This window comes from Lycorma delicatula, chromosome 2, assembly GCF_047948215.1.
Source record: "Lycorma delicatula isolate Av1 chromosome 2, ASM4794821v1, whole genome shotgun sequence".
Lineage (NCBI taxonomy): Eukaryota > Metazoa > Arthropoda > Insecta > Hemiptera > Fulgoridae > Lycorma > Lycorma delicatula.
The window spans coordinates 25,869,343-25,884,153 of NC_134456.1; the positions used below are offsets into that span (position 1 = coordinate 25,869,343).

The window sequence follows — 14,811 nt, forward strand, 5'->3', positions numbered from 1 at the left end:
TGTGTATGTGTATGTGTATGTGTATGTGTATGTGTATGTGTATGTGTGTGTGTGTGTGTGTGTGTGTGTGTGTGTGTGTGTGTGTGTATGTGTGTATGTGTATGTGTATGTGTATGTGTATGTGTATGTGTATGTGTATGTGTGTATGTGTGTGTGTGTGTGTGTGTGTGTGTATGTGTATGTGTATGTGTATGTGTATGTGTATGTGTATGTGTATGTGTATGTGTATGTGTATGTGTATGTGTATGTGTATGTGTATGTGTATGTGTATGTGTGTGTGTGTGTGTGTGTGTGTGTGTGTGTGTGTGTGTGTGTGTGTGTATGTGTATGTGTATGTGTATGTGTATGTGTATGTGTATGTGTATGTGTATGTGTGTATGTGTGTGTGTGTGTGTGTGTGTGTGTGTATGTGTATGTGTATGTGTATGTGTATGTGTATGTGTATGTGTATGTGTATGTGTATGTGTATGTGTATGCGTATGCGTATGCGTATGCGTATGCGTATGCGTATGCGTATGCGTATGCGTATGCGTATGCGTATGTGTATGTGTATGTGTATGTGTATGTGTATGTGTATGTGTATGTGTATGTGTATGTGTATGTGTGTGTGTGTGTGTGTGTGTGTGTGTGTATGTGTATGTGTATGTGTATGTGTATGTGTATGTGTATGTGTATGTGTGTGTGTGTGTGTGTGTATGTGTATGTGTATGTGTATGTGTATGTGTGTGTGTGTATGTGTATGTGTATGTGTATGTGTATGTGTATGTGTATGTGTATGTGTATGTGTATGTGTATGTGTATGTGTATGTGTATGTGTATGTGTATGTGTATGTGTATGTGTATGTGTATGTGTGTGTATGTGTGTGTGTATGTGTATGTGTGTGTATGTGTGTGTGTATGTGTATGTGTATGTGTATGTGTATGTGTATGTGTGTGTGTGTGTGTGTGTGTGTGTGTGTGTGTGTATGTATGTGTATGTGTATGTGTGTGTGTGTGTGTGTGTGTGTGTGTGTGTGTGTGTGTGTGTGTATGTGTATGTGTATGTGTATGTGTGTGTGTGTGTGTGTGTGTGTGTGTGTGTGTGTGTGTGTGTATGTGTATGTGTATGTGTATGTGTATGTGTATGCGTATGTGTATGTGTATGTGTGTGTGTGTGTGTGTGTGTGTGTGTATGTGTTTTCGGTGTCGGCCTCTAAATCCCCTTATATTTCCAGAATTACTGGGCCGATTTTGACCAAATTTGGTCATATTACTTCTACATATGAGGCATTTATGCCATTAAATTTCCAACTTAAAATGTCAAGAGGGAAGACTATAGAACAAGATCATCTCAGTATCTCGATATTTCTCTTAATTAAGGTCATATTTTTTCTTAGGCACATTTATTAATTAAAAAATAACAATATTTGCAAAAAAAACTTCCCAAAATAAAATTTTGCAAAATTTCACCCCATCCCAAAAAATGTTTTTAACTTTGAAGCTTTGTTGTGATCGCTATGGGGGTTGATTTTCATTTTGATTTCTTCTATTGTCGTCTAATTACGCACATAAATTAATCTTTACTAAATTGGAGCCCCAAACCCCACCAAGCGGCCAACACAACCAAAAGTCATGCATTTTTTAACATTTTTTCTTTTTTTCCTTTTTTTTAATATAAAAAATTATATTTTTTCAATTAGAAAAATATTTTTGTATAAAAAATCGAATAATTTTGTTTTACCACAAAGTAATGAGGGAGAAAGTTAATAGTAACTTAATATAAATATTAAACGTAATTTTTATTAAAATACGTAACGAAAACTAATAATCTAATAGTATCTAACTACTATTTTTTTATTTAACAAATAAAAATAAAGTCAAATTATTCGAATTAAAGAATGGGTAACGATTAGATAGATGTGTTATAAATTATTAAAGAAAATAAAAATGAAATGTATTGTTTACACAAATTAATTAAAGCACTATGAATCAGCTATACCGGAAATATGAACGTATATTGTAAACAGCACGCAATACGCTACTTACAATTAGCTGAAGTAAACTATTGTGGCACGCAACGTTCTTTGAATCGAACAGTTATACACATTTTTTTTTTTTCAGCTAATATAACTTAATAATACCTAACTGCAGTATGGAAAATCAAAGAATACAGCTGAACTTAAACTGAATCTTTTTCTCAGTAAATCATCGTAAAAAACATAATATGCATCAAACCATTTCTTTTTTAATTTTTATATTATTTGATAAAGAACTTATTCAAATACCCATTAATTTGATGATTAAATTCTTAAGAAAAACGCGGGAAAAACTATTTTTGGAGCCTTTATATATCCTATATCTGGTCTCTAGAATTTCATAAAAAAATTCGATAGTTTATGCGGTTTAAATATAACATGAACCTATGTCTTAATCTTAACTTAATCTCCAATCCTTAATGAAATATCGAAATGATTTTCATACTAATAAACAATTTTATAACAGATATTAAATGCAAGACTGTTCTTAAAGGAAGAATCATACTTCGGTAGAAAGTGGAAAAGGTAAAACGAAATAGTTTGTATACATTCCGAATATCATCATAAGCGGCAGAGTATCAAGTAAATGCCTCTACTACTGTAAACCCATGAAAGTATAAACACCGTGTAATAACATTATAATTATTTATAATAAAGCCATTATTTTAAGAAATATTTTCTTAAATATATAATTAAGATAATCGTAAAGATACAAAATCAAATAAGAGCAAAAGTTCATCTATTATACCGAATTACTTAAAATTTGTAAATTTATTATCCAGGCACTTCAGTTTTGATTTATAAAAAATTTTAACATACATGCACATGCATTGTGCGTATTTTTACGATTATTCACGTTTTTTTCTATTAAAACACATACTGTTGTGAAATAAATCTTAAATGAAAATGAACCCAAATAATAAATGAATCGTCAGCCACCTAACATATAATAATATAACTGATTTATAAAATACATATATATATAGATTATATGTATAATATATTATTATTCCTGATTTGTACGTTGCAGTCTGTTCAGCTACTGAACAATAAGCAACTCCCTCCCGTCCGATTGCCCAATGAGATGAGGATTATATGTATGACATATAAATGAGGTTTCTTTCTTCTTCCTGTTTAGCCTCCGGTAACTACCGTTTAGATAATACCTCAGAGGATGATATGTATGAGTGTAAATGAAGTGTATAGTCTTGTACATTCTCAGTTCGACCAATCCTGAGATGTGTGGTTAATTGAAACCCAACCACCAAAGAACACCGGTATCCACGATCTAGCATTCAAATCCACGTAAAAATAACTGGCTTTACTAGGACTTGAACGCTGGAACTCTCGGTTTCCAAATCAGCTGATTTGGGAAGACGCGTTCACCACTAGACCAACCCGGTGGGTATAAATGAGGTTTAGTCTTGTACATAGTCACGCCGATCGCTCTAGATAAGTGTAGTTAATTGAACTCCAACCGCCAAAGTACATTGATATCCACTGTTTAGTATTCGAATCCGTAAAAATCCGTAAAAAAATCCGTAAAAACTAATTTACTAAGATTCGAAAATCAGATGTTAAACAAAATCTGCTATGGCGAGTTTACCGCTAGGCCAGCCCGGTTGACTATATAATTTTTGTAGCTCTCCAAGCTCTCTGATGTAGCTCTTCAAGATTCCCTATTTAGTGCCAGTTGTTTTATTTCGGTATACCCCCTACATCCTATCCCTAATAATTTGTTCTACATATTCCAAACGTTACCCGCCTGCACAATTATTCCATTCTACCTCTTCCTCCAGTATTAAAGCGACTATTTCAGAATGCCTTAATATGTGGTCTATAAGTCATCTTCTTTTAACTACATTTTTTCCAAATGCTTCTTTCTTCATCGATTTTCCACAACACCTCTTCATTTGTCACTTTATCCACCCATCTGATTTTTAACATTCTCCTATAGCACCACGTTTCAAAAGTTCCTAATCTTTTCTTCTCAGGTACTCCGACCGTCCAAGTTTCACTCCCATATAAAGCTACACTCCAAACATATACTTTCAAAAATGTTTTCCTGACGTTTAAATTAATTTTTTATGTAAACAAATTATATTTCTGACTGAAGGCTCGTTTCGCCTATGCTATTCAGCATTTTATATCGCTCCTGCTTCGTCTATCTTTAGTAATTCTACTTCCAAAATAACAAAATTCTTCGTAATATTTCTCTTCCTATTTTTATATTCAGTGGTCCATTTACATTATTTCTACTACATTTTATTACTTTCGTTTTGTTCTTGTTTATTTTCATTCGATAGTTCTTGCGTAGGACTTCATCCATGCCTTTCATTGTTTCTTCTAAATCCTTTTTACTCTCAGCTAGAATTACTATATCATTACTAATTCGTAGCATCTTTATCTTTTCACCTTGTACTGTTACTCCGGATCTAAATTGTTCTTTAACATTATTAACTGAGAGTTCTATGTAAAGATTAAAAAGAAAGGGGGAACGGGAACATCCTTGTCGGACTTCCTTTTTTATTACGGCTTCTTTTTTACATTTTTCAATTACAACTGTTGCTGTTTAGTTCCTGTAAATGTTAGTTTTCTTCTATCTCTATACTTGAACCCTAAATTTTTTTAAAATTCTGAACATTTTATTCCAGTCTACGTTATCAAATGCCTTTTCTAAGTCTATAAATGCCAAGTATGTTGGTTTGTTTTTCTTTAATCTTCCTTCTACTATTAATCTGAGCGCTAAAATTGCTTCCCTTGTCCTTTACTTTTCCTGAAACCAAACTGGTCTTCTCCTAACACTTCTTCCACTTTCCTCTCAATTCTTCTGTACAGAATTCTACATAGGATATTTGATGCACGGCTAGTTATATACTAATTGTTCTATATCTTCACATTTGTCTGCTCTTGCTTTCTTTGGTATCATGACAATAACACATTTTTTGAAGTCTGACACAGTTCTGCTTTTTTGTATGTTACACACCAGTTTGTATATAGCTTCCTCACCTGCACTGCACAGTAATTCTGTTGGTATTCCCTCAATTCCAGGAGCCTTTCTGCCATTCAAATCTTTTAATGCTCTCTCAAATTCAGATCTCAGTATTGTATCTCCGTTTTCATCCTCTTCGACTTCCTCTTCTTCCTCTATAACACCATTTTCTAATTCATTTCCACCGTATAACTCTTCAATATATTCCACCCACTTATCGACCTTTCCTTTCGTATTATAAATCAGTTTGTTTAGCACATTATTAGATTTTAATTTATGTACTACATAATTTTCCCTAACTTTCGTGTATGCTCTGTATATTTTACCAATGATCATTTCTCTTTCCATTTCTGAACACTTTTCTTTAATACACTCTTCTTTCGCTAGTTTGCAGTACCTGTTTATAGTAATTCTTAATTCTCGATAGTTCCTTTTACTTTCTTCATCGCCAGCATTCTTATATTTTCTACGTTCATCCATCAGCTGCAATATATTCTCTGACATCCAAGGTTTTCTAACAGTTCTCTTTGTTCCGCCTAAGTGTACTTCTGCTGATTTAAGAATTTCCTTTTTAACATTCTCCCATTCTTCTTCTGAATTTTCTACTTTATCTTTTTTACTCAGACCTCTTGCGATATCCTCCTCAATAATCTTCTTTACCTCCTCTTCCTCAAGCTACTGTAAATTCCACCGATTCATCTGACACCTTTTCTTCAGGTTTTTAAACCCCAATCTACATTTCATTATCACTAAATTATGGTCGCTATCAATGTCTGCTCCAGGGTAAACTTTGCAGTATCTCATACCTTGCAGTATCACCCGGCTTTTTTCATGTGTATATTCTTCTATTATGATTTTTAAACTGGGTGCTGGCAATTACTAAATTATACTTCGTGCAAAACTCTATAAGTCGGTCCCCTCTTTCATTCCTTTTGCCCAGCGCATATTTACCCACAATATTTCCTTCATTGCCTTTACCAATGCTTGCATTCCAATCTCTAACTATTATTAAATGTTCATCCCCTTTTACGTGTTTAATTGCTTCGTCAATTTCTTAGTATACAAACTCTACATTATCATCATGGGGGGCACTTGTAGTCATATAGACGTTAACAATCGTTGACTGCTTGGTTTTTCATTTTATCCTTATTACAATGATTCTTTCGCTATGCGACAAATTCAAATACTCTACTCTCTTTCCTATCTTCTTGTTCATTACGAAACCTACTCCTGCCTGCCCTTTATTTGAAATTGTGTTAATTATTCTAAAATCATTTGACCAAAAGTCGTTTTCCTCTTCCCACCGATCCTCGGTAATTCCTACTACATCTACATTTAATTTATTCATTTCTCTTTTTAAATTTTTTAACTTACCAACCTATTTAGACATCTAGCATTGCACGCTCCGACTTGTAGAATGTTATTTTTTATTTTTCTGGTGACCCCTTCCTTAGTAGTCCCCACCCGGAGATCCGAATGGGGATTAGTTTACTTCCGGAATATTTTACCAACGAAGGCTCCATCTTTGTTACAAAAATGCAGAGTTACATTTTCTCGGAAAAAAGCTACTATACTCTTAACTTGAGGGGATAATAGGGATGAATGAAATAATTGAAGTGTAATCTTCTACAGTCTCAGTTTAACGATTCCAGAGCCAGTATGCACGATCTAGTATTCAAATGCGTATAAAAGTAATAGAACTCTCGACTTTGAAATCAACTGATTTCAATCATTTCCGAACCTGGAGGTCAGAAAATTCCCGTGAACTCTTACCCTTGAAAAGCGACTCCTCAAAATTTAATGTTTTCTATGCAATATCCAAATGGTAAGTTTAAGGGCCGTTCTTTGTTTCTGAAGCAAGCGTAATTAGTTGCTTGTTGGGATTGCCGGTTCTGCTCAAAATATCTCATTTTTTCCTCATCGTATAAGCAATAATAGTAGTATTCTTCTTACCAAAAAATGAGCCGTGTTTAAATTTACCCCTTCGCTAATGATAAAAAATCTGTGCACAAGTTTTAACAACAGTCTAAGACCTATATTACTACTGCAGTTCAAATTCTTAAAAGTAGAGTTGTTTGGAGACGAGTTATTTAAATTACTTTAACTCAATTAAGCAATTATTTACGAAATCTTATTACACTTTGGTCTGCCGAATTTCCAATTTAAGCTTCCTATTTTTCTCAACAAACTCAACCTAAAGCCTCAATAGAATTTAAATCTTCTTTTGTAATCAACGATACCAATTTTTCATCCGTTACTATACCTTCAACCTCTAAAATAAAGGCAGTGTTCATATTCTAAAACATTGAACAAGCTTCAAATTATGCAAGTTATCATGGGAGCTTTTGGAAGAAGAGCTTTTTAGATTAATACGGCGTAAGATTTTTGAGCAATCAGTCGGAGATTACAATAGTATCGTTATTATTAAAATTGCCGTTATTAGTCATACTTAGCATGTCCAAAAATTAATATTTAAATATTTTTACATTTTAAAATATGTTCTATTTACGATTTCTTTGGGAATAAATGTAAGACGTTAAGCGGATAAAGGCGTTAGAGATCTTTTTTTCCAATGTCTGATTAACTAAATTTGTTGGTTTTAAATGCTAAACTCTTTCACCAAATGCCATATATAAACGTCCACCAGTTACTGAAGACTCGGAGATCGTTCAACATAATTGTGACCGGAATCAAATCTCTTCTAGATATAAGTCAACGATACGATCTCAAATGACGATTTCATATATAAAAATGTTGAGTGGTCCTTTTATTTTATTAAAAATTCATGATATTAATATAAGAATTTAATTACTAATATAAGGTAAGGTAGCTATAATTATTACGTACTTTTTAAAAGATATTTGTTAATAGATCCAGACAGTAAACGGAGTGGTTGTTGTTGCATGGAGACAGAAAGTTTTGGAAAGACAAATTGATTACGGAGCTAAACTTGGGCACGTTGTTCTAAGCTTAGCAAAAATGGAGCTTGCAAATTTCTTCAAAAATGTTATGCCAGTCGCCGATTATTTTGATCAACGCGGAATGGTTATAGCGGTAAATAAATTTAACATTTGTTTATAGTTTAAAAACTAAGTTTTTTAGCCATAATTATAATTACGCAAAATATGCCATATCTAGACTAACATATAATGCATTAATAGTAAAAGTGAACGACAAGATGGATGAAAAATAACTTCATTTTATAAATTTAGATAATTAAAATGTTTTTAATGCAATAATACCTTTTCAGCTGTACCATCAACTTCACAAATACTTCCTGCGACTAATAGTTCAAAAACATATTTAAAGTTAGATAACACATTTATAATTATAATATGTAAATATGCATGCATGCATACATAGATTTGACATCGTAATAATACATTGTAGGATATTGATTTAATATCACAGTAAAAGCGTTAGCTTGATTGTTTGCCGGTGTGTACTGCATTTTAGACATTTTAATAAAATATCATTGATGAAGAGTATTTTGTAAGCTTATAAAATATAAAAAATCTTAATTATTTATATATATATATATATATGTATACCCTTTTATAAAAATTAATGCAATGAAAGTCACTTAAATAAATGATTTCTATTCTATTTCAGTCTTGCTTGTACGAAAAACACTTTATTAATTAATTAATCTTTTAAATATTAAGTTTTAATTTTTTAGTTTCAAAATTGAATTTCTAAACAAAACGTAATAGTCTATTCATTACAAAAAAGGGTTTGTTAAAAATATTATTTTAAAATCATACTTAACTTAAACTAAGGTATTTAAACTGAGCTTCTCTGTTTAAAATACATTGGTTTCAGACTATTATAATAGAGATTAGGTCTTTTGTATAAATCCGCCAATTTTGAAAAAAATACGGTTTTGAAAGTAGTGTGTACAAGAGTAGGTTAGTGAATTTAACAGAATATTTTGATGTTAAATTAACCTGGCAAACCTTTGCAGGAAGTACCTTTGTATAGACCTCTAAGCGTACTACCGATTTTATCTAAAATGTTTGTGAAGCTGTTCCTGCACAGATTATGGCCTATGTTAGAAACCGAAGGAGTGATAACCGACCATCAATTCTGCTTTAGAGGTGGTCATTCAACAGTGAAACAAGCCGATAGAGTTACTAGTGTTATCGTCAGGTGTCTAGAAGAGAAAAACTATTATTTGGTGGCCTTTTTGGACTTAGAACTAGCATTTGACTAGCATTTTAATATTAAGTTTGGTTGCCTTGTCTTCTTTTCAAATTAAAATCGTGCCTTCTACAACCTTATTGCTTAATCCTAGGTACCTGTCCAGCTACCTAGTTGATGGTCGCTTCTTACGAGTTAACTACAATCAAGAGAAGTCTAAGATTTTCGACAATAACTCAGAAGTTCCACAGGGCTCAATTCTGGGACCGGTTCTATTACTGGTCGATATTGCTGTCCTACCTAATCCAGACAGTGTTACAGTTGCATCATATGCAGATGATACGGCAATCTTGGCGGTTGATGATAGCCCGAATATAACCTAGGAGAAATTGCAATCTGCGCTGGATACCATCAGCGTTTAGCTGCATAAATGGAGAATAAAGGTAAATCCGACAAAGTGCAGTCACGTAACATTCACGATGAGAAGAAAAGAAGTTCATTTAAACGATTTCAGAATATCTCATGCCAGTAAAGTAAGGTACCTAGGCTTTTTCCTTGATCGCCGTTTAACTTGAGATCATGTAAGAAAGTAAAGAAAGTTGCTTGACATTAAGTTTTAAAAAAAAAACTGAGACTGAACTGGTAAGGAATCTCAACTTTCTTTAGCCTGTATGGACGTACGGAATTGAACTCTTCTGAGAAGTAACATTTCAGCATTAATTTTACGAATAAGATCTTTTCTGTATAAACTTTAATTTAATTTATTTTAAGTGAAATAAATTATTCAAATCACTTCTTCGCGTTGAGTAAACGAATCTATAAATTAACATTAATCAGTAACAGCAAATTGCAGATCATTCAACGGTTCCAGAATAAAATACTACCGAACATAACTCAAGCGCTGTGGTTCGCGAGGAATGCAGAGATCCACGATTACATTGGCATTCCATACGTTCGAGAAGTTGAACGCCTCGCCTATGTTAATCATCTAGCTTTGAATTTATTTGACAACAGTGAGAACGTTAGAAGGCTGAAAAGACTCTATGTGCTTGATCTAGTTGATGGACCGTTATGATGATCTGGTTTCTTGTAAAAAACACTTATAATTATTTTTGTTTTATTTTCGGTTGTTCAAATTTATGGATGCTTACGTTTATTATCTATCTACGTTTATCTTAAAGATAATGTTGCATTTATTCCTGTTCCATTTAAAGTTAATGTTTTATTTATTTTGTTCTATTTACGTACCCGACTTGATCAATGTTGTGAAGACATTCAATTATATTCGAAGACGCTATCAAATATTATGTTATTTCACAGTTACCAGTACTTAACTTGTATTTATTCATATTAATTGTTTTTTTACTCTGTGAGAATTATCATTGGATGACCATATTTCAAGTAATAATCTGTCATAAAAATTACTTATAGATTCAATGAAAAGCTGATTGTAAATAATTTCAGCAAAAAATTTAAAAAAATTATAGTCTGAATTAAAGAAAAGTAAAAAATGTTAATATCAAGTTTCGTCATAGGTATAATACATAGAAATTCAAGAGATATACTGTCACTACTGGTGGAAAATATATGTACGTGGAAAAATATAGTCAAATACTGAACGACAGAATTTTAAAAAATACTACAAGCATAAAATCTGATTATATATCATAAAAAAAAAACAAAATTGAAAAGATAATCAGTATTTAGAATAAATTCGTAAAAAATAATGTTATGTCAAGCATATTAAACGAATCTGTGATTAAGCAGTTGCTTTAAATAACCTAGAGCTCAAAATATTTTGGGGCTTTGCTCAAAATATCCTAGAGATTAAACATAATTTATAATTGTAATTTCCATCAATTTTATTTTTTATTTTTATTTTTAATTTTAACTTATTTGCTACATTCTATATCTTCAACTACTTTACATATGATTTTTTTTGTTTTTTTTTTTTTAAATTATACATTTAAAAAAATATTAATTATTTAAAAAATCTTAATTTTTACTTGAGTGGAATCTGATTTTTTTCTTACAAAATAACAGTAAAACATTCTTTAGGCTGTTCCCGTCAAGCAACCCACGCCACTCTAACTTGACCGTGGACTCTTCTCAGTGTGCGATATTGATCGACAATCAATTTCAGAATGCATCGGCTGGCCTCCACTCCACAGGTCTAGGCCGTATATTTACCCGATATAATCTATGATTCACAACCATTTATTTTTTTATTTCAAAATTATCAAATTTACGACAAATTTTTAATATTATAAAAACAATCAGCTGTTAATTCTATAGATTTGATGTCATAAAATATAATTAGGTCATTCGTACATAGATCCTATATTTTGTTTTAAAAAATGATATCATCGTATCTAAAAGATGATATATTTTAATCTATAACATTATTTAAAGTATTGGCATTTTTTTATTTTATCATTTATTTTGATTAGAAAAGTATAATTACTATTTGACAGTTAAAATTACATTGAAATCTATTTAAAAAATTAAAGTTTGTTTTAATTTATTCAAGATGAGCCACTCTTTTATTTTTCTATTATAAATTCTATCTGTTTTCCCCTTTTTTTCTCTCATTCTTTATCCTTTTATTTTTCACTTTCATTAATTAAAGACGTAACAAATTCTAAGCGCTAATTTCATAAATAAGATCTTTTCTGTATAATCTTTAATTTAATTTCCTTTAAGTGAAATAAATTATTAAAATCACTTTTATTGTTTTAACAAATCAATAAATTAGCATTAATCATAATGAATTTAGACACAAAAATTAAATTATGATATTGTAAATTAATATTTTACACAAATTATTCTTTTGAGTTATAAAAAAATTAGCCTACTTTACATTAAAAATTCAAATAACAGTTTTTTAAATTTACAAAAAAAAATTTTTAATGATTGATTGGTGCTGAAGAATCAATCAGAAATTATTTATTAATTTTCATTGTTTTTTTCTCATTACTTAAATTTTACGCCATACGACGGCAATTGATGTAGTTTATATGAATAAAATATCACAGTTAACAATTAGTTTTGAATTTTTTTTTTTTTTAAATTAAAATATCGCTTTAAATTAATAAGAATTAGATCAGCTTTTCGTGCCTTTTATTACAAAAAAAAATTTTTAGATAGGTAAATTAATCTGGAAGTAAGTATTTCATCCGGAAGACCTCGAGTTCTAATTTCGGCCTGGCATGGCATTTTTCATACGCTACAAAAATTTCAGTCCAATATTCCCGAGCTTAAGAATGGTGAATTAATTATAAAAAAAACTGATGTGGACACCATATAACTTCCGTGTACGTCTATGATATTTTTTTTGAAAAGAAAAGTAATAAAACTTTATTTCATTAATAACTTCTGATATTTTTTCATATATATACATTTTTGTTGTTATTGAATTATTATTTATTGTAAAAAATTTGTTACAATCAAAAAGGTTAATAATTATTAATAAATCAATATATTTAAATTAAAAAAATAAGTTAAAAAATAAATGAAGACTGATATGAACCGATGTGCTTTCCCCTTGCAAGATCCAAATAGTTCATTAGGATTTCATTTAGCTACAACTCTGAAACCAATGTAAATAAGTACCACTTATGATATATCGTTGAAAATCTCTCAATGAGGGCTTATTACTACAGTTAAGAAAAAATCCAAAATCCAAAATATTTGGATTTTGGGCTTTTTTGGACACTTTTGGTCCATTCGATTGCAATCAAAAGGAGAGGTGCACAACTAGATGTTACAAAAGTCCTAAATCCAAAATTTCAACATCCTACAGCTTATCGTTTTTGAGTTATGCGATTTTCTGTTTTACGTACATACATAGTTTTTGAGTTATACATACGCACATACGTTCGTACAGACGTCACTCAAAATGGATTCAGGGATAGTCAAAATGAATATTTCCGTTAAAATCTGAAAACCGAAATTTTTCGCGATCACAGTAGTTTCTTTACTTCGTACAAGGAAGTAAAAAGCGATAAACAACAATTATTATCATACTTACCGAACAAAAAATTTATTTTCCTTCCTGATAATTTTTATTCCCTTTTTATATTAATATAGAAAACTTAAAATAATAAATAATTTTTTAACGGGTCTAATAAAAAGAACGAAAAATGCGACTGGTAATTACTAAAAAAAAAATTACGTTCTGAAGTTTGATTGCTATATATTAATTGATTATATTTTAATTTCGTTTAAGTTTTAATAAAAATTAAATAATAATTGTTATAAAACAAATCTAAATAATAATTTATGTTCATAAAATTTACTAGAACTTCTAAATTATACTCCTTTTTTTAAATATCCAAGTTCATTTGCTTTTGAAATATTAATTTTCTTATAGGGTCAAGGATGATTTGTTGGATTATCTAGGCTAGGTGACTCAGTGAATAAGTAATCAAACAAGAATATTAAAGAATAAAAAACAATTAAAATTAATTTATTATTAATTTCACACGCCCACGGAAGCGCCCGCAGATATATCCACATATACACATTTATTACAACAGGTAGAGATCAAGGCATAACTTGGTGTAATCAAGTTGTCACAGGTCATTTATCTGTTTGTGTATTACTTCGTTTTTTATCGACCAATACTCATACCGAAGTATATTACTGAGAATTAGTAATAAACTTTACAGTCACGCAAGTGATATCAGTAATGGTATGCGTTCTGTAGATTACTACCAAATGAAACAGCTGCCAAGACATATATATATTTGGCTTTAAAACCGAGTTTATTATTCATTATAAAGGACTTTAACAGTAATTATTTAGATGCTTTGGTATACATTATGTTTTATTATCTAAGTAGTACAAAAGACACGTAAACGTTTAGTTAAATCGATCAAATAATTAGAATTCAGTAAAGCTGAAAAGTTTCCTGACGGACATTACAAGGGCATTAATCTGCGATACAAGACCATATTTCTATTATCTTTCACTGTTGGACATAACATAACATGATTTTATACAACTTCGTCCGCTTCAAATAAGTTTTGAGGTTGCCTCAATATGAACCTATCGTAACTTATTTCTATCGACTTGAATATTAATTAATATTATATTTTATTCATACTTTAAATAAAGTGTACTCTTTATTGTTGAATTACGATTTTTTAGTCGTTTATAAAAATTGTCACCTGAAATAGAACAAATCATATCAGATAAATTTGGTCAGAAATTATCCAAAACAAAAGCACTTATTAAAAATCAAGGTAATGTTATTTTGTTACTAAAAGAATAATCATGCTGTCTCTTGATTTCGATTAACCATAACTTCAAAATTTCATGAAGACTCAGAAATTTTTGATGCAGAAGGAGCTAAGCCAATCTATTAATGTAATGCGCGCGTGCGCGCGTACACACATACAAAGATTATGATTAAGAATCATTTATTCAAAATAAAAATAAAGAAGTAAATATTTTTAGTTATCAGTGATATTGTAATATTTCGTTTTGACACCGGTCACTGTGGGACAACGTAGAATAGTTAACTTCTGGCTTAGTCTTTTAGCTCTCCAGTATTTTATTCTTTCACTTCGCCGCTTCCTCCTTTCTTCCGACCACAAGTTAACGCATTCTTTCTTCTCCTTTTGGATCCCTTTGTATTCTAAGATTTTTTTCTAAGCACCC

General features: G+C 30.8%; 1 protein-coding gene across 1 annotated transcript in view; it reads left to right on the top strand.

The window, feature by feature from the left end:
- LOC142320144 (adenylate kinase isoenzyme 5) overlaps positions 1-14,811 on the top strand; it is a 113,199-nt gene that overhangs the window by 75,345 nt on the left and 23,043 nt on the right. Inside the window, exon 5 of the mRNA XM_075357825.1 lies at positions 7,879-8,061. Coding sequence (XP_075213940.1) covers positions 7,879-8,061 — 183 coding nt within the window. The remainder of the gene's footprint in view (positions 1-7,878; positions 8,062-14,811) is intronic.